We start from the raw sequence: 22,000 nt of genomic DNA, 5'->3' as shown, positions 1-22,000 counted from the left end.
GAATGTGAAAGTTGGAGAGTGAAGAAAACTGATAGGAAAAAAAAATCAACTCATTTGAACTGTGGTGTTGGAAAAAGAATTCAATAGATATTGGGGACCTCTAAAAAGACAAATGGCAGCCCTGCGGCCCCAATCTGGCATTTTTCCAGGCCATGGAGAAGTGGCAAAATGCTGCTTCTCCATGGCCCAGAAAAGGGGTGTCCTTGGGGCTTCATGCCCCCGGATACGTTGGCCCTACAGAGGAGAGGGGCAGAAGAAAGGGGGGAACCTCTTTCTCCTTTACATGGTTGGCACAGCTGTGCGGTTGCTGCGCCAACGATGCATGTGCCAAAAAGTAGCTCTGAAACAGAGCTCCTCTCCATGCCATTTGTAATGCGCCATAAAAACCCTCCTGTGGCATGGTGATATGTCCTATGTGACACACCGTTTGGACGCATCGCACAAGACATGTCATGGATACGCTCCCCGTGTGAGCGGGGCTGCGTTATCATGGCGGTGGCCACACGTAGTAGGGTTAGGGAGCGTGCGGTTGCTGCATGCTCCCTAACCCTAATATCGGCCCCATGACGGCGTTTCCTGGCCTTCTGTCTCAGGCCATAGTTTTGCCACATCATGAGAAGAAAGGACTCACTAGAAAAGACAATAATGCTTGGTAAAGTTGAGGGCAGTGGAAAAAGAGAAAGACCATATACCATAGGAATAGATTCAATCTGAGAAGCCACAGCCATGAATCACTAAGAGCTGAGAGAGCAGCTGACTTTGGTTACTGTTAATGCCAAGTTTAGTTTCACAGTTAGTTATCTGAAACACAGATCTTAACAGGGGATTATTTCACTATTCATTATTTCACAATTCCCCCAATCCATCAAGCACAAACAAAGAATGTTATTTGCTAGATGTTTTGAACATCCCAAATTCTATTCTTTTTCAAAAAATCTAGCTTTCTAAGATGTTTTTTCATACTGAATTGGGAGGTAAACCAGGATTCCATTTATAGGCACAGAAGATGATCTGAACACAAATATATCTTTCTTTTTGAAGTTTATTATTATAGTTATTAGACCAGCACATAGAAAATAGGAAATGATAGAGATCAGATCAGTACAAAATCCTCTGTTATTGAAGCTAATGAGATTCCAGCATTGCATCTTGTCCACAGATTCTATTTGTAGACATTATTGATGCTACCATATTTGATTTGTATGACTTTTGACTGTAATGTCTGTTAACTGAATCAATAAAAAGTGAAGATGGTGGCCAATATTCTGTTTAGTTAAGTATACAGTACTTAAGTATATTAAGTAGGAATCATGATTATAAAAGAGTTACTAAATTTACTTATCTGTAACTCACCCGTAAGAGCAGCTTTGGTGCCACAACAAACTACAGTTCCCAGAATTGTATAGCTTTGAGTCGTGGCAGTAAAAGTGGTGTCACACTGGATTATTTCTGCAGTGTGGATTCAGACTAAGTAGCTGATAGAGAATAATGTCTGATGAGTTTATATGTTGGGATATATTTCCAAACATGTGAAACTTTACACGGTGTGATATTTTCCCAAACATGTAAAGCTACAAAGAGTTTGATCTAATGTGCATACAGTAATAAGTTCCCAAGGATGTCCAAGAGATTACCCTCTTCATAATCTCAGTTTCCTACTTGTCTGCAAGCTTCACACAGTGGTCTCCTGATACTGAAAAATGAACACTTCTGTTACTAAGCAAACTCTGCAGATATCATATATCTGTCTATCTACCTGTCTATCTATCTTTTCCTCCTTTCCTATATTTTCTTATCTTTAATTTCGTATGAGGATGAGAAGAAATGAGAAGACAGGAAACTTGTCTGATAGAACCCGAGACAATAAAAATCTTCATTGGCCAAAGCATTGCTGAAAATATGTCCAACATTTAGAGGGTGTGCAAAATAATTCTGACATATATTTGAATGTTTCATAAAATATTGGTTTTCTGTGGGGAGGAGGAAGAGATTTTTATGTACAGAATGCAAGCATAATGCAGTGTGCAATGAAAAAAGTTTGTCATTCCCTTTCCCCCAGCTATGTCATATCCACTCATGGAATTATATATATCCATAAATTGTTAAGCACTTGTTGATCCTTCTATTGATATATTTTAAAAATTATTGGTTGTATTGGCGTAAGCACATGTAAAAGAAAACAAATCAATGCATGAACAATTTCCCCCCGCCTTGACAACTGAACTATTTTTTGATGTCACATTTATTTTTTAGATGCATTGTTCTATAAAACAATACAGTTTTAATCTACATGGGAATAAGGTGTGTAAAGCCAGCAGTTGTTTCTGTAGACTTTCCTTCAGTGGGCCAATAAGAATATTTGTCCATAGAAAGACTCTTGAATGACTCAATGCTTGTTTCATTTCAGTGCGGAAGCAGTTAGAAATCTTCTCATGGTAAGTGTCAACTCCACTGGGAGCATATTCACTGAAACCGCAACATGGTCTTTCATTTAATAAGTCTTCATGGCTTACCTTTTGATGATAGCAATTCTCTTAAGATGGACCACACAGTGGTATCACAGTGTTGCAGGAACCATTTATATTTCTCTTGTATTTTATTCCTTTATAATTGGCTTCTCGGGTATATAATATTGCTTCATGCTACTTATTTTTTCCCCTTTAAGCCCCACTTAATGCTGCTCTTTTAATCTAACAAGTGGAAAAAAGGAAAGATATTGGAAGTAATTTAGCAATTATTCCAAGAAATAAGAGATTTAATGGGTCAGAGCTTGTGAAATCTAAGCAACAGTTTTGACAATTCCCCATCTTTTGCTTTAGATCAGCTTTTCAAGACTGTAGTTCTGTACATACTTACCTGGGAATAAAGGTTAATTTACAGGGGCTACCTGTCAATCCACTGCACATCACTTGTATGTGATGAATCCTCAAGCTTGTATTTATTGACATGGCTTGTAGGGATAATAATAATGAGGTAATTTTCAGTTGAACCTATCCATGTTAGGCAAGCACAGTATTTTGGGAAGCACAGGCTGTGGCTACTGGGAATGTACTAAGGCTAGGGTGGGGAGTTAGAATTCCTTTGTTTTGCTACCAGGTTGCAGTCAAAAAACCAACAACTTTAAAGTGAAAATAATCTGATAAAAGTTTCAGACAAACACAAAAATGTTGTAAGAGAGCAAGAACCTATGTAATATCTGTCACAGAAAATCTAAACAAACTGAATTCAGAGACATAACATTGCTACTCTGGAAAATCAGTGTGCAAAGGGATCTTGTAGCACCTTTGAAACTAACTGAAAGAAAGAAACTAGTAACATGAGCATTTGTAGATTTGAGCATTTGTAGACTTAATGCATTTGAGGCAGCAGACTCAAGCCTATGAAGGCTCATGCTACCAGGTTCTTTCTCTCTGTTAGTCTCAAAGGTGCTGCAAGATTCTTTGCGCTCTAATAGAGTTAGACACTGAGGTTAAGGCTATATAAGCAAAATCTTAAATCATGAACCAAACTGGACTATTGGGGGCCAATTAACTCTAGATTTGATCAGATTGGTCCACAGGCCACAGTGCTTCTGGGTGATCCTGAGACTGGGATTTTAAAAATAACCTTGGAAATGCATGACTATGCATATTTTTAAAATGGTCATTTAAGGCAAATTCCAAACTGGTGTGATGCAGAGGGTGAGAAGGGAGCTGGATTTGCATATTGACAGCTGTATTGTGCAATCTCGATTACAAATTTCACCAACACTCTTCAATCGCAGTGCTTATGAAGCAGAATCGTGTGAACTTGTAGACGTTATATAGTGAATTATCTCCTGCATCTCTTCATTTTATTGCTAGATTTTTCTGTGTTTATAGGAGAACATGAAAAAATTCTGATGGGGGGTAGTTGGTTGTTGACTGTCATCTGATTTGGTCTACTTGAGTTATTCTTTTTAAAAAACTTTCTTTCTGTCTTATTGAATAGTTATGCTTAATCTTCTAGTTGTCTTTCCTATTTGTTACTTTATATGTAAAGTTGAAGGCTTTCATGGCCGGCATCCATAGTTTTTTGTGGGTTTTTCAGGCTATGTGGCCATGTTCCAGAAAAGTTTCTTCCTGACGTTTCGCCAGCATCTTTGGCTGGCATCTCAGATGCTGGCAAAATGTCAGGTAGAAACTTTTCTGGAACATGGCCACATAGCCCGAAAAACCCACAAAAAACTATGTTACTTTATATGTTTATGAATGTGTATGTATTTAGACAGCAAAACATATCCTAAACCATTGACATCCCAGTTATGCCTAGTTATATTTGATAGGTATCAGATGGATGGGAGTCATCACAGAAAAAACAGAGAACTGTCTGGGACTAGTTTGAGATAAAGAGGGGATCCCACTATTGCTATCTGCCTTCAGGGTGTGTAGCAAATGAGCAGGGCTAAAATGCCATGATATTATACCATTAATAACATGCTCTATTACCTTCAGAGGGATCACTGAATAGCTATAGGGCAGGAAGAAAGATTCATGAGCCTCCTCTGCCCCTGAACTAATAAAAGAGAACTGCATCAGGATTTTTAAGCAATTCAGATATGGAAGAAAAAAAGGTAAATATACAAGGTGGACTGGATCCTCAAAACCATTTTTCTCTGCTGACACTGCCAGTTTTAATCAAGATACAGTAAAAAGTTTGTCTACAGTTTTACTTTATGAAACTAGGGCAGATAAACTTTGGTTCTCCAGTTGCTTTGGACTTCATCTCCCTGATGAACTAGCCAGGACGGCCAATGGAAGAAACTGTAGATCAGAACATCGAGGGGGCTTAAGAGAAGGAAGAAAAACTATTTTCCGTGGGAGAGAGACAGAGTGATTCCAGTATCATGCAAATTGACCCCTATTTGTACAATTTCCCCCCTTCTTTGTTTTCTCCTGCATTATTTGTGCCCCTGCCTATCTGTTCAGAAGCAGATAGGAGTGGTTGTGAGGGAGATTTCAAGATAGATGTGTATACCACCAGCAGTGTCTGATCCAATAGCATCACTGGTAGAGTGCTGGGGGGGGGGGGGCTGCAGACTGCATTGGTTAACACCTCAGATAGAGGGATGATGCCCTGTTGCTTCCCCCCACCACGTGCTGTGGCTCAGTTTTCCTTTGGCGAACCAGGCCACAGCAAGGAAGTGGGACAAGTGTGCACACTCCCCTGCACCTCCTTGTCACATCAGGGAGGGATAGGGAGGCATGCCTGCTTGGCCCAGCTCCTTGTCACAGCTCAGTTTGCATTGGGAGAACCGGGCCATGGCAAGAAGTCGGGCTGAATAAGCATGCATGCCCTACTCCTCCTTGCCACAACCCGGTTCTCCCCTGAGGAAACTCGAGGAGGGGTGGACTGAACATGCACATGCCTCCCTCGTCCCTCCTTGCCATGGCTCATTTTTCCTCAGGGGAGAACTGGGTCATAGCAAGGAGAGGGGGGGAGGTGAGCGAGGCTGGCCCAGCTCCTTGTCGCGGCCCATTTCTCCCATGGAAAACAAAGCTGCAACAAGGAAGGATGGGACATACCTCCTCATGGAACCCTACCTCTTCTGGGCCAGAAGCCCTACCTCCAAACCAGGTGACACTAGAGCCTGAGACGCCACTGTTTGAGGTGATAATGAGTTGACACAATTGAATAGAACATTTCAAACCTGTATTGTGTCTCTTTAAAAAAAATCTATGCAATGTTTGAGTGAAAGCTAGTTTATTTGAATTAATGTTACATTAAAAAAAATACTGTGGGAAAATGTGCTTCTGGCACTTGATCTAATGTTGGGATTATTTAATACACTTTCCTGCCCTAGAATTTCACAACTGAAAGAATAATGTTTTTGTTCTTTTAGGTATTTGAGAGTATTACCAAGCTGTTCACTTTTTTTGGTTCACTCCCCCTTGCATTTTACACAGCAGGCAATAGGGAGCAAGAAATGAACATATCTTTTCACTAGTTCATCTCTCCAAATGGGTTATTATAGTGGCATAAAGAAAGGATATAGTGGCATAAAGAAAGGATCCCCATCCACAAAAAAGGAGATACAAAAGACTGCAGCAGCTGTAGGACCATAGCACTGATCTCCCACACAAGCAAAATTATGCTCAGAATTCTGCTACATAGACTTCAACCAGGGCATTTTTCTGCCCTTCAACTAGGGCAGAAAAATAAAATGCACAGATATAGGATGGGGGACACCTGGCTGAATGAGACTACATGTGAAAGGGATCTGGGAGTCCAAGTAGACCACAAGTTGAACATGAGTGAACAGTGCGATGTGGCAGCTAAAAAGGCAAATGCAATTTTAGGCTGCATCAATAAAAGTATAGTGTCTAGATCAAGAGAAGTAATAGTGCCACAGTATTCTGCTTTGGTCAGGCCCCACCTGGAATATTGTGTGCAGTTCTGGGCACCACAATTAAAAAAGGACATTGAGAAACTGGAGCATGTCAAAAGGAGGGTGACTAAAATGGTGAAGGGTCTGGAAACCATGCCCTATGAGGAACAACTTAGGGAGCTGGGTATGTTTAGCCTGGAGAAAAGAAGATTAAGAGGTGATATGATAGCCTTGTTTAAATATTTGAAGAAGTATCACATTGAGGAGGGAACAAGCTTGTTTTCTGCAGTTCCAGAGAACAGGACCAGGAACAATGGATCCAAGCTGCAGAAAAAAAGATTCCACCTCAACATTAGGAGGAACTTCCTGACAGTAAGGGCTGTTCGACAGTGGAACAAACTCCCTCGGAGTGTAGTGGAGTCTCCTTTTTTGGAGGTCTTTAAGCAGAGGCTGGATGGCCATCTGTCGGGAATGCTTTAATTTGGATTTCTTTCATGGCAGGGGGTTGGACTGGATGGCCCTTGTGGTCTCTTCCAACTCTACAATTCTATAATTCTATGATTCATACATGGAGAAAGAAATCCCAGAGGTCCAAGCGGGGTTCAGGAAAGGAAGAGGCACTAGGGACCACACTGCAAACATATGATAGATAACGAAGTGCACTAGAGAATTAAAAAATAAAAATAATAAAAATCAGCATGTGTGTTATAGACTATAGCAAAGCCTTCGACTGCACAGATCATGAAAGGCTATGAAATGCCCTTAAAGACATGGCAGTGCCAACACATCTGATAGTCCTGATGAGGAATCTGTACTCAAGAGAAGAGGCTACTGTCAGAACAGAACACGGAGAAACAGAATGGTTCTCAATTGGCAAAGGGGTCAGGCAAGGCTGCATCCTTTCACCCTACTTCTTCAACTTGTATGTAGAACATATTACAAGAAAAGCAGGCCTGGACACAGAAGTAGGGGGAAGGAATATCAACAATCTAAGATACACAGATGACACCATAGTACTAGGAGAAAACCTCACAGACCTGGAATGCCTATTAAGGAAGAACAAGAAAGAAAGTGCAAAGGCAGGCTTAATGTTGAACATAAAGAAAACAAAAAGAATGACCACGGAGAATCTCCACAAATTCAACCTAGAAAATGAGGAAACAGAAATAGTAAAAGAATTTTCATGCCTGGGATCAAACATTGATAGGGAGAGGGACTGCAGCCAGGATATCAGAAGAGGAATGGGGAAGGTGGTTATGAGAGAACTAGGAAAGATTCTAAATTGCAAAGATATACAACTCAGCACAAAAGTCAGAATCATACAAGCCATCATTTTATTTATTTATTTATTTATTGAGGTATTTATATCCTGCCCTTCAGCCCTAATGGCTCTCAGGGCGGCTTACAATATTATTTTTAATCAGACAGTTCCCTGCCCTCAGGCTTACAATCTAAAAGACACGAAACAAAAGGAGAAGGGAATGATGGAGGGAAAGGGGATGAGGTCCAGTGGTTCTTCTCTCCCTCTGAGGCCTGGACCAAGGCAGATGGATTGGAGGGAGGGCTCTTCTTTCTTCCAGGCTAGTCCTGATGGAACTGGACCTGCCTGGCAAACTCCCTCTCAGGCCGGCAGATGGCAGTTGTGGAGGGCGGAGTCTCCTTCCTTCAGGCTTAGTCCTGATGGAGCTGGACTTGCCTGGCGAACTCCCTCTCAGTTCATATTCCCTATTACCCAAGAATGGATGTGAGAGCTGAACAGTTAAGAAACAAGATAGGAAAAAAATCAATGCATTTGAGATGTGATGCTGGAGAAGTATGCTGAGGATCCTGTAGACAGCAAAAAGGACAAATAAGGGCAGATCAAGCCGGAAATCTCCCGGGAAGCCAAGTTGACAAAACTGAGGCTGTCATACTTTGGGCACATCATGTGAAGGGACTTATTGGAAAAAATAATAATGCTAAGAAAGGTGAAGGGAAGCAGAAATTAAGGACGGCTGCATGCTAGATAGATGGACTCCATTAAAGAGGACACAGGTTTGGGCTTGCAGGAATTAAGCAGAGCAGTGGAGAATAGGGGGTCTTGGAGATGTCTCATCCATAGGGTTGCCATGTGTTGAGATAGACTTGAGGGCAGATAACAACAACAACAACAACAACAACAACAACAACAACAACAACTGGATATACTTCTTTGCTAGGAAAGTAGTCATTAACTTAGGGCTTGTCTACAGTGGCCAAAAATGCCAGACCCACTCTATATCTGCTACAGTCTGTTAACACAAATCAAGGCCAGTTCAGTGGTGAATCCAATACTTTTGGATGTGGCATTTTGTTGGCTGTTGCTGAGTGTGGACAGCTGGATCTGGCTAGCAAACACTGTCATTTTATAAACAAAGGGCCAGTGCCAATTGCCATTTGCTCTGAGCCTTGTCACTTGTTGCAAGGAAGGAAGGAAGGAAGGAAGGAAGGAAGGAAGGAAGATTCCTGTCTCCTCAGGTCCACTGTTGATGGCAACTTCCCTGGCAAACACCCTCCTTGCAGAACCCTACTGTCAGCATGTCACTTGCTTGGTGTCAGAACGGGGTGCCCAGCCGCATGAGCATGGGGTAATCCCTCCTAATTGATCACATGGTTGGGCACCCTACTCTGACCTCACCAGAAGTGATGTCACCAAAAAGGTTCTTCTGACAGGGAGCTCCTTTTGTGGCTGGCAGGGCAGCAGTGGCAGTGGTAGATTCAAGGAGGACAGGGCACCATTGCCAATACAGTACATGGTTGGCCTTGGCAACCACCTGGACAAGACAGTTTACATGTCACATGCTTCCAAGCTGCCTGGAAGCCGCTTGGTCATTTACATTGGGGCAGTGTTATGTTTACATGCCACATGCTGCTGGAACATCATGAAGATGGCTTCCAAGCCATGGCATGGGCAGAAAAGCTGACTTTTTGCTGCCTGAAAAAGGAACGGCTATTTGCCACCCTTTTGGGGGGCAGCTTCAGGGTGGATTGGGGCCACAGCGTGCAGTTGCTGAGGATTCAGAAGGGGGCAGGGCTTCAAGCTGTGCCTTCCACTGATCTCTTTTGCCCTTAAGAAGGCAATGGTAGCTCTGAAGGAACCGGAGAGATCTGCAGTTGAAAAAGGAGAAACCATCCATGGGATAACTATCATGTGGATGCTCCACCATGCATGACTTTGTGGAAGACTAATGAGAAGAAAGCTATTGCTGAAACAAACTGATATTAAAGGCTTTTTGATTTTTTTTTTTTAAAAAGTCACATGGGAGACACAAAAAGCCTGTGGGGAAAAACAGAGCAGATGTTTATTGTATTTTTGCAATTTGTCATTATACACAGTTAAAACTCTAGAAATAATTAATTACAGCAGTGTTTCTTAACCTTTCGTTTATCAGGGATCCTTTGTAAATATCTTTTGTCGATTCCAAGACTTAACTCAAGATATAAAACCCTGATGATGATGTTGATGATGATAAATTATTATTATTATTATTATTATTACTACTATTATTATTACACTGAACAATTACACTAACCCATCAATCTACCCTCAGAGGAGGCTGATGGGGAGGAAAGACTTTTCTCCAACTTCTTCCTGCCAGCTTTTGGCTGGAGTGGATTGAAAGGAAATGCATTGGGCCATCCAACCAGCCAGACAGACTTTGTCTTGGTTCCTGTCATATAGTTGCTCCACTGAGGGGAGTCAGTGGGCTGAGCATCCTTCAAATCTTCATGGATGCCCTGTGAGGACATCACAGACCCTGGGGTGTGCAGACTACATATTAAGAACCACTGCATTACAACATAATAGAATTTTAAACTCTAAACCTCTTCTCATGGATCATCAGATTGTGGGTAATTTTCTATACAGCATTTAAGCTTTGCATTACACATCTCCAAAGCACTGACACGAAATGTGGATGTTCTGAAAGATACATATTTACCAGCATTAGGCAGCAGAAAGTAAAGTATCAGAGAATATGACCTTCCCATCATTGATTTTAACAGTGGATGTATTTCTACGATAACTTTAGCTGGAACAACCTCAGAACATGTAAGCAATATCTTCAACAGATAGAGAATCACAGCTGCATATGCTATCCCACTCAGCTGTCTTCTTTTGTCAAAGGGAGAACATTTAATCTTGCCTGAGTAAATGTTATTCTCATCTTGATATTTGGCAAATCCAACAGGCACCTTGGAAGTGATAAATATAGCAATGAAAGAGGCATACAAACTACTAGATTGACAAGTTTTAAGCTGCTACCACACTGCAGATATAGTTTGTTGTGGTAGCAGGAGCTCCCTAACGGAGAAAGCTAAACATCTCACAAAACTACAAATCCCAGAATTCCATAGCATAGAGCCACGGCAGTTAAAGTCATGTCAAACTGCATTAATTCTGCAACACAGATGCAGCCTTAATCCCAGCTATCTGAGAATGCAGCTCTATATCCTTGAGCCTCAGCAATAAGATTAGTTTAGCTCTATCATGTCCTTGAGCTAATAGAAAATCTCAAATTCATGGTAGCAAACTGCATTTTTTTTCTTGCATGATTTTTGGCCCATGTCTTTGTATAGCTACAAGAAAAATTCTGAATCCTGCTTAAAAATAAATTTTAGCCACCTGCCCCCCCTCCAATAAAAAAGCAGACTTAATCTAAAGCTTTCAGCATCAATAGTCATTCAACACAGATCTGCATGAAGTAATTCTAATTAGGTGGATACAAGAATTACTCTTTCCAATGAGTCTAGATTAGCCACGGCCCAAACAGAAGCCCTATATAGAAGTTTTGGGATAACTCTAATCCTACACAGTTCTGAAATGGTTTGAATTTTTTTGTGCAGTAAAACTGTAATAGTCTATTTAAAGTTTAGTGGCAAGCCAGTGTGGAGTAGTGGTGTTAGTGTTGGACTAGGACTCTGGAGACCATGGTTCCCATCTCCAGCTCAGCCATAAAACCCACTGGGTGACCTTGGGCAAATTGCACTCTCTCAGGCAATGGCAAACCCCCTCTTTCCAAGAAACCTCTGTGGTAGGTTTACTTTAGGAGCACCATAAAGGCACACATAACAACAACAATTTTCTAGTGGCTAACAGAACACTTGATTGAACTTTTTTGGACCATGCACCAGTCCACTGAAAAACTACCCCAAGGTACTTAAAGAAAGATATTTGCTCAAGTGTATTTCTGGCAATTGACCAAGTAACTTTTTCAATCCGTAGGGAGAGGTGGGATATAGATAATAATAATAATAATAATAATAATAATAATAATAATAATAATAATAATAATAGCTTTGCTGCTGCTGCTGTTGTTGTTTAGATTTGCCATATATCATAATTTTTGTTTTTTGGTAGTTAATAGAAAGGAACTCATTTCGACAGTAGAAACTAAACTGTTCCAACAATCTTATGTAAACTTAGATGAGCATAAGAAATCGGAATCATCTACAAAAAGGAGAATTTAGTATTTCTAGTTTCCATGTGGAAAAGTTTCTTTGGTCTGATAAGACCAACATTGATGTTTTTGGCTTTGACACAAAATATTATATGTGGTGCAAAGCCAACAACGCTCCTTGCCCTAAGGACACTATCCTCATGGTGCATAGTGGTGTTGGTGTGTGCATGTTTTTCCTTGGCAGGGATTAAAAATCTGGTCAACAGTAGCAATAATAATAATTTGCATCATAGTCTTATGCATAAATAATCATATTTGTGATATGCTTCATAGTTTGTGTTCATAGTTCATATTTCTTTTGTGGTACAGTATATGGTATGGTATTATTTCACTCGTAGATGTAAGGTTTTTTACCCTTTCTATCCTATGTCTTCTTTGGTTATAAAACTTCTGTTTACAACTATGAACAAAAATATTAGTGGACTGTATGGATGGATGTAGCACAGGGAAAAGCAGCCTTCTCAGAAGCTTGCCTCCTTTCTGTCCCAGCTCTGCTTCTTTCCCCCAGTGCTCACATAGTCCATTTTTGGTCTTTTTTGACATCTTTAGAGGCTAGAGGGGTTGTATCTCATTGTAGTTCACTGTTATCCATAGCAGGTCATTTACTCAAATATCATAACTGGGAACCACCAGTCCACAGAACTTCCACCTTTTCAGGATTGAATTTCAATTTATTGGCCCACCTGCAGCTATGGGTCTAATACCTGCCTTGACTCCAATGACAGGGAGAAGCAGATCAGCATGGTGGTGACACCAAATTTTCTGGTGGCTTCTTCCAGTGACTTCATATAGATAAGAAACAGCCCGGGTTAAAGAATGGGACATGGTGGCGCGCACACATCCCACATACACATACATAGTTTAATAATGAGGCAGGATATTCTGAAGGATAGTGATGGACTCACAGGAACTTCCTGGCCAAGTCTGGAATTTATGTCTGGCTCTCCAGGAGTAGTCTGACTCCAGGCAGTCTAAATTAGACTTGCTACCACTGGATGAATTATAATGCCCAGGTTGTACATGTCTAGGAGAGATTATAGTTGCTGCATTGGCCATAACTGATGAAATGCACTCTTGAGTTAAAGATGCTCCTTTTAAAAAGTGTATACAGGTTGAGTCTTTCTTATCTGGAATTCCAAAATCTGAAATATTCCAAAAACCCAAACTTGTTTCATGGATGGCTGGGATAGTGACAACTTTGTTTTCTGTACACAAACTTTGTTTCATGAACAAGATTAGTTAAACTATTGTATAACATTACTTTCAGACTATGTGTATAAGGAGTACACACTTCTTGAATATCATAAATGAATTCTGTGTTTAGACTTGAGTCTCATCTCCAAGATATATCATTTGTATGCAAATACAGGTATTCCAAAATCCAAAAAAATCCAGAATCCAAACCACCTCTGATCCCAAGCATTTCAGATAAGGGAGACTCAACCTGTATATATTTTTAAAAATAAGTAAGCCACTATGAAATTCCTGAAATAACAATAGGAATTCTTTGAAAAAAAAATACATTTTTAGTTCACAAATAGTAATTTCCCTGCATACATATTGATGATGTATCTGCAGAAGATTATCAGGCAGAGAGAAGAGCTCCGCTGAGAATGGCAAAGCAACATCTAATCTATTTGCAGCAGTCTCTTGCAATATTTAGTTATGTTCCTGCTCCCTTGGGCATTTCTTCTTGAAAATCATAAATTTTGTAAATCACTCGAACTCTCATTCCTAAGAGTTTCCTACTGGGAGAGATAATGCCTCACAGGAATTTTTTAAAGACTCCCAGCTCAATTCCAGCACATATAAAATCTGTGCTCAAAGCACTCTTTATGGTTGTGAACAAACAGAGGAACAATAAAGGGTTAGTTGGGAAGTTGTTGCAACAAGAAGTCATGAAACTGGTTCAAGTTTTTAGTTTCTTCCCAGACGAAATAGCATCTTTGGAACTTGGAGTGTTATGCTTTCATTTAATACACAATCCTAAAAGAAATCCCAATAAACTTTTTATTTTATGGAATAATGCTGGATCTGGAATTGGTAAAGAACAGATTTTGCACAGGGAATGCACCAGTTTCAGGGAGTGTAGACAGTAATGAGCTGCTTAAACCAATAGTCTCACTTGGTGTAAGTCAGCTTCCTAAAACAAATGAACTTCTTCAGCACATAGTTAACCTGTGGAATTCGCTACCATGAGACAATGGTTAACACCAGCTAGGACAACCTGAAGAACTAGTTGGGCAGCTTTATGGAGGATGATGCTATCAGTGATGAATCAATACATTGCTTTCAGTATCAGAGGGAATATGCCTCAGTATGCTACTTGCTGGGCAATACAAACAAGAAGGTACTATTGTGCTCCTGTCTGGCTTTTAGGTTAATACAGGATTCCAGCCTATATGATCAAAACAATGGATCATTCAAAAGCTGAAAAATAATAAACAAGAATCACATTTAAAAGCCATTAAAATGGTTAAAAAATGCAACACATCCCTTTCTTCAGATGTTAACAATTACATCCTGCCTTTCTTCCATGATGTGACTCAAAAAACCATATATGGTAGGGTTCTCAAGTGGCTTCGCTTTATGAGAACAAGCTATTGAATAATTTGCCTTCAGACCATGCTGTAGGAATTTTTTTTCCTGGCTTGGTATTTGCCTACTTCCTTTACAATTCAGTGGAAGGTCTGCCCACTTCAAACTGTTCAGGAGGCATAGGCAGTTTGTAGAGTGAGCAAGGAGAGTACTTCACCTGGAAATGCCAAGAGAGGAATGTATTTCCATAGGTTCATTCGTTTGGGGAGGGACACTTGCTTTGTATGCATCTTGCAGATTCAGTCCTTGTCATCCTTAGACAAAGAGGAAGGAAGGAAAGAAAGGAGACAAAGAAAAAGACAAAGATTGCCTGCAGTGAAGAGCTACACCCAGTACAAGTAGCATTATGTAAGAATAAAAACAACAAAAAAAAAATTACATTTTCACTGCAAAAGAGTGTAAGCTGCCTTTCCTTCTGTTACAATCACAATATTATGTAGTTCCATGCTTGTCATTGAAAAAGAAACAAATTACAATGATTTGTAGCATCTTACTTCTAAGCTCTGGTTTCATTAGAGATTTCCAGCTGTTCACATTCTGGCTAAATCCATTTTTGTCTCACCTAAAACAGATCAACTGAATGACTGGAACTTGTTAAATAACACCAATGTAACTCCCATTGATTTTACTTGGTTTGCTTTAGTTGAAGCTGAAATTGGATTTAATTTGGATTGTGCTCTTTCAAAGCAGTCTAGGGATTTTCCATATTTTCCTTTTAAAAAGATGATCTTGCATAACAGCAATAAATGATATTATCCCCTTTAAAGGGGATAATATTAAGTTTGCTTAGATGCCATAAAGGTGTTCTCTCATAACAATACTAAATGATGTTATCTTTTTTAAAGCATATTAACTTCATTTAGGCACCATAAAGTATCCTTACTTTAAAAAAATGTTCTCACATAGCAATACTGCATGACTTATCTCTTTAAGCATATTAAATTCATTTAGGAACCATGAAAAATCCTTATTTTAAATAAAAATATATAGAGTGAAAAAGAAAGGCACAGGAAATTGAATCTTAAGGATGGCTACATCCAGTTTGTCCTTCCATTGTGTTTAAGGCAAAACAAATATTTTTAGAGAAAATTGGCTAGAGCTTTACTTTTTTGGTTTCTTTCTTGTCACTCAAGTGACAAACATTTTTCAAGTTTTCTAAAATGCATGACAAATAACATACTGAATGCAGGTAGGGTTGCCATCTATCCTGCTTTACAGATGACAGTTTGAAAGGCTGTCGAAGGATCTTCCACTGGAAGTGCTGGCTGCTAGTACAAATCTGGTGTGACAATTAAGAGATGTAAGTAGGAAAAGGAGGAGCCTTAAAGTTGCCCATCAGGAGTAAGCACCTGGGCAGAAGGCATACAGGTTGTCTACTCAGTCTTCCACACTGTGGTGGTGAAATGTGTTGCATTTCTATTTAAATAATGCATCATTTAAAATATGCATTGATACCCTTTAACCAGTTATGTGACATTATAATGAAACTTTCATATTTTGTCTTTTTGGTGGAGTTGGAAATATTTGATGCTCATGCGCACCACTGCTGAGATCACAAGAAATACATTGGTGTAGCATAAAGAAACAGCATTGATTGCATAGATCTAAGTCACAGATTGGGTGTTCTGGGTGGGTGACCATGTCAATGTTGATTTCATTCAGTTTATCATTTTTCTGGTCATAAATTCATCTTTGGCTTACTTGCATATCAGTTTGCAAATTGGCAAGAAAAAGGCCACGTGCAAATTTACACAGATTTTTGTGTGCTTCTCTCCTGGTAAGTCCATTTTGATAGATACTTCTTTTTTTCTAGAGTGCAAATGTTTGCAGGTGATTTTTTCATTATTAAATGCATTATGCACATTTTCCTTTATATTTGCATTTATATGCAGTTTTATTGTATATGTGTATATATGTACTGTATACACACATACACATGTTTCTGCATTTGCACTGAGAACCAGATTGCAAAATTTTGAAAAGTACATGTAACCTTACCACCCTGAACATGATGTTTCATTCTGGTTTCATTCTGGATCAAAGGTCTGCAAACCAAGTCTTATGAGGAATAACCTATGGAGCTGGGTGTGTTCAGCTTTGAGAAGAGATATCTGAGAGGTGACATGGTAGCTATTTAGGCGTAGGACAGACCACCCCAAAAGGGCAGCCTGCCAACAGCTTTTTTCCCTCTTGAGGGATGCTGCAGCCACCAGACCGCACGGCGTCCATCTGGAGTAAAAAGAACCCAGAAAACCCGGGAGGGGGGTTGTGCCACCGGGCGTACATAACGAGTGCGCCAACAGTGCACTCATTACATAAGTAACTCACAGCAACATGCAAAGGCTGTGCGTCTCTTACATCAAAATGGTGGTGCCCATGTGGATAGGCTGCCGCCATTACTACGCTGCCACACCATGCTAGGGTTAGAGACTGTGTGGTTGGTGCGCGGTCTCTAATTCTAAAATCAGTGCCAGCATGGCGCATTTGGCTTATCGGTTCCAGGCCTTAGTTACAAGAAAAGAGATTCCACCTAAACATGAGAAAGAACTGTTTATTGTAAGAGCTGTTTGACAGTGGAATAGACTTCCTCGGGGGGTGGCGGTGGACTCTCCATCTTTGGAAGTCTTTAAGCAGATGTTGCATGGGCATCTTTCAGGGATGCTTTAGCTGTGTATTCTCACATATCAGGAGGTTGGGTTTAGATGGCCCTTGTGGTCTATTCCAGATCTAGGATTCTATAATTTTAGGATTCTGATTCACACACTGTATATTGTATGAATTTACCCAGTCTACCTCTCACTAACCCAGCAGTTCCCAACCTTTGTTGGGCCGTGACCCCCATTCCGGGCGAAAGTCCTGCCCACGATCTCCTTCATTGGTTGGGAGGCGAGGAAGGGGCGGGACCTTCGACTGTCTACAAGCCCCAGCGGGCTTTGTGGCCGGATGTCCCGCCCCTTCCCAGCCTCCCAACTAATCAGGGAGGCCACCGGGGAAGAAGGGGCAGGGCTTCCGGTCTCAAAGGCCGCTGGGGCTTGCAGTCCCGTCCCTTTCGCCTTCTCCTCCTGGGTGCCTTCGATGGCACCCGCGAGGAAAAGGGAAGGGGAGGAGGCGACCTCGGCCCTTTCGCCTTCTCCTCCCAGGTGACTTTGGAGAGGAAGGGGAGGAGGCGACCCCAGCCCTTTCTCCTTGCAGTTGCCAGTGTTAGCACCGGCACCTGCAGGGAAAAAGGGAGGAGGGGGAGGCAGGGGGAATCCCAACCTGGTGACCCCCAAGAAGGGGTCACAACCCCCAGGTTGGGAACCCCTGCACTAACCTTTATAGGTTTGGAAAATGTAGGCTGAGTAACATTCCATTGTCCTAAATCACAGTTTAGTTGAGTGTGCATATCAAGTTGTGCTAGCTCTACTACAATACAACTTCAATAGCTGCATTACTAAACATTACAAAATAATTTGGTAGAAAGAGGTAGATAAATACTCTTGCTGCAAGCGAAAAGTTCTACTTGTTCTTTTATGTTAAGTACATTTCAGTGTTATATCTGACTGTGGATGGAAGAGGAGACATACTTTGTTCAGTGAGTATGTTTGGCTTTTTGGGGGAAAATAGTAATAGCAGAGCATTACAGGGAAGACAGGCATGAATAATGTGCACCTTTTTGCTTTTTGAAGAGTCACATATAAAGTTACATGCATAAGCAATGCATCCCTCCTTTTCTCACTAATTTTGGTTCAAACTCTATAGGTTGAAATGAAGTAGTGATATATGTGTGTGTGTGTGTATTCATGTGCTTATGTGTATGCTACCTACCTACCTACCTGTGGATGTTGGCCAACAGTTATTTATGACATCCACATATACAGCTCTTGATCAATCTCACCTCATACAGGAGGAATAAGGCCTTTCGAGATTCAGCTTAAGGCATGTGAAAAATCTGCACGGTATGGCAAGGCCAGTCCACAGTGGCTGGAAGGGTGGGGAGATGCCCATATATACTGCTCATAGTAGTATCTCGTTCCCATCCATTATTCTGCTTTTACTTTTAGCTTCCAAAGCTGTTAAAAAGCAAATGCTTAACATCAGTTGTGTTTGATGGAGGGAGGATGGAATAAAAATGTAACAAAATACATGCATGCATGCAAATGTATATGTATGTGAGAGAGACTTCAAGTCACCTGTTGACTTATGGTGACCCCATTAATTTCATAGGGTTTTCTTAGGCAAGGACTACTCAGAGGGGGTTTTCCCAGTTCATTTCTCTGAAATATAGCCAACAGCACCTGGCATTCATTGGAGGTGCCCCATTCAAGTACTAGCCAGTGCTAACTCTTGTTAAAAGCCTTGAACTTTTTAGATTACAGAGTAAAGGGAAGGGTATAGTTTACTCATTTTTAGTGCCCGCAACCAGAGGTGTTTTGTCACGTATCTCTTAGAATGGCCATGTGCCATGCTTTATCAAACACAGTCCCCTGTTTGGAAGATTGTCAGGATCTGAGGCCAACCTCTGTTTGAACAGCTCTGTGATCCAAATCTGATCTGAAGATTTAGAATGAAGACACCAGCTTGAAGATCACCCAACAATAACACTTGGACAGCAGACTGAGAAAGGAAGCAGGCAAACAGGGCACTTGATTGCTGTCTTCCATTCTGGATGGAAAATGTATTTTTATTAAATTTGATTAATTATATGTAAAAGCCAATGCATTATATATATAGTTTGCATATGCATATTATACAGATAAATGCACCATTTTGTCTAATTTAGTGGGGTATGCATAAATTCTCTTGCAACAGCAGAATATTTGTGACAGCCAGTACAGCTGAGTTTGCCTGGGTTGGGATGCTCCTCTAGCTGTTAGATTTCTGAACAAAACCTGAGAATTTTATGTCTCAATATGAGCATTCCAGATGGATAGCTACACTAATTGATTGGCTCTTATCTAGCTAGGGAAATCATCTGTTTATTTGATGTGTAACTCAATCTCCTTCCATAAAAACACTGCCTGCCTGCCTTTGAAGGAAGGCATGTGTGTGTGTGTGTGTGTGTGTGTGTATAATGTAATTTTATCCTTTCCTGATCTCCTTGCTTCTTTCTCCCTTGAAATAACATAGATTCCATGTATTATTTGTATTCATTTTATAGATGTATTATATTTCCAATATGAATGTGAAAATCAACATAAGAGTATGTGTTTGGGTAAGAAGAGCCTATAGATTAAAATAATATTTCATTTAAACAACCTCTGTTTGTTCATGTGACTGCCTTTCCCTTTTATCTGCAATCAGAATAGTTGTGAGAAAATTGTTCTACTTGATGGCAGAAGAGAATATAATTTTCAACATGTTTATTTTACTGTTTTCTGATAGAACCACAATGCTTTTCTTTTGATTTTGTGCAACTCAGGACTAATTGTTCTGGATATAATGACAGGGTGTCTTTTTCAGCCTAGTGACATATATTATATTGACAGAATTATAATCATTCAGTGTAAGAGCTTGCACATCCACCAATTCAACTTTCACTTATAACAAGGATTTATGGATTTCTAAATAGGTGTGCTAGGTTCATTGCAAATCTGAACTGATTTAGGCTACCTTTGAGAGATTTGATGGGTCTCAAACAAGATGTGGGACTGATGCAGCCAAAAGTCCAGCCAATCTGGACCTGTCCAGAAGCAAAGACTTTGGTGGGTTTCAGAAAAGAAGATACTGTGTCTGCCCAAATATGTTGCTTTATTTTAGCTTTTACTTCCATTATGAAAATGAAAATTACTAGATATTATGGGGCAGAGTAAGCTGAGTGACTGATTTACTTTCTAACAATACAACTATTTACTTGGCCTCAAATTTCCAAGTTCCTTGTCTGTATACTTTTTTTAAACCCTTTTGTATTACTTTCATTAAAACAAAATGTTTTCATTTCAAATGACATTTCATTTTGCCACTAGAGAACATCATCATTTATATAGCTTATAAAAGCAGACTTAAATGTGAATTACTATCACAGCTTTCTAGCCATTTAAAGGACCTTCCATGTTGAGAATAATGGACCTCACAATCCTATTTGTCTATTTTCAAAATAAAAAAAATCTGCTTCAAAGTAAGATCTCTTAAATTCAGGGGACCTTACTCCCAGGAAATTAGCTATAATTATTTACCTAGGATTCAAAGACATTGGTTTGTTAGTTGGTTTCAGCATTAAATTATATTAAGAAATTCAGTAGCACCTTTGAGATTAACTGAGAAAAAGAAAATTCTAACAGACAGTAGTCAAAAATCCTTATGTTAGACCCCCCCCCCCAATAGTCTCAATAGTGCTACATGCTTCTTTTGTATCCATTTACCTAGGGGTAAGTCCCATTGATGTCAACTGAAATTACTTCTGAGTAGACATGTATATTTTATTTATTTATTTGATTTATAGCCTGCCTTTCTCTGCACAGGATCCAAGGCAGTCTAGAACATTAAAAAAATCAGGGCACTGTTATAACATTGTTTATACAAAATTATTTGTTGGTTTGTTAATTATTTAACTGTTGTTTATATCCCAATGGCTGTTTCTACAAGGAAATGTTCAGTTAAATACAAATGTGCATAATGTATTTATTTAAAAATTAAAAGAGATATACTGTATTACATGAAATCATCATTTCCATAGCACCTTCATGCAGATACACAAATCCACTTTGAACAAGATCAAAATTCAAAATGACCTGAATAGACTAGAAAGCTGGGCAGAGCTAACAAAATGAAATTCAACACAGAGAAATGTAAGGTACTACACTTAGAGCAGAAAAATAAAATGCACAGATATAGGATGGGGGACACCTGGCTGAATGAAACTACGTGTGAAAGGGATGTAGGAGTCCAAGTAGACCATAAGTTGAACATGAGTCAACAGTGCGATGCGGCAGCTAAAAAGGCCAATGCAATTTTAGGCTGCATCAATAAAAGTATAGTGTCTAGATCAAGAGAAGTAATAGTGCCACTATATTCTGCTTTGGTCAGGTCTCACCTGGAATATTGTGTCCAGTTCTGGGCACCACAATTAAAAAAGGACATTGAGAAACTGGAGCGTGTCCAAAGGAGGGTGACTAAAATTGTGAAGGGTCTGGAAACCATGTCCTATGAGGTATGACTTACAGAGCTTGGGGTGGTTTGGCCTGGAGAAAAGAAGGTTACGAAGTGATATGATAGCCCTGTTTAAATATTTGAAGGGATGTCATATTGAGGAGGGAGCAAGCTTGTTTTCTGCTGCTCCAGAGACTAGAACGCGGAACGATGAATGCAAGTTGTAGAAAAAGAGATTGTACCTCAACATTAGGAGGAACATCCGACAGTAAGGGCTGTTCGACAGTGGAGCAAACTCCCTCGGAGTGTAGTGGAGTCTCTTTCCTTAGAGGTCTTTAAGCAGAAGCTGGATGGCCATCTGTCGGGGATGCTTTGATTTAGATTTCCTGCATGGCAGGGAGTTGGACTGGGTGGCCCTTGTGGTCTCTTGCAACTCTAAAATTCTGTGAATCTATGAAAATGTTATATTTAAAAATAAAGATACAAAAAGGAACAAGACAAGGATGCCCCC

At 40.1% G+C, this 22,000-nt stretch overlaps 1 protein-coding gene across 5 annotated transcripts in view; it reads left to right on the top strand.

Annotated features, from left to right (window-relative positions):
* Positions 1–22,000, top strand: part of MTA3 (metastasis associated 1 family member 3) — a 215,477-nt gene that overhangs the window by 135,956 nt on the left and 57,521 nt on the right. For 3 of the 5 annotated variants that reach the window (XM_089529184.1, XM_089529185.1, XM_089529188.1), the window contains one exon: positions 2,408–2,435. The exons of the other annotated variants lie outside the window; for them this stretch is intronic. In XM_089529184.1, coding sequence (XP_089385310.1) covers positions 2,408–2,435 — 28 coding nt within the window. The remainder of the gene's footprint in view (positions 1–2,407; positions 2,436–22,000) is intronic. 5 annotated transcript variants of the gene reach the window in all.

Source organism: Sceloporus occidentalis, unplaced genomic scaffold, assembly GCF_023333645.1.
Source record: "Sceloporus occidentalis isolate IW3139 unplaced genomic scaffold, rSceOcc1.0.p SCAF_6, whole genome shotgun sequence".
Classification (NCBI taxonomy): domain Eukaryota; kingdom Metazoa; phylum Chordata; class Lepidosauria; order Squamata; family Phrynosomatidae; genus Sceloporus; species Sceloporus occidentalis.
The sequence above is the reverse complement of the archived record's forward strand: the minus strand, read 5'-3'. Positions and strand labels throughout refer to the sequence as shown.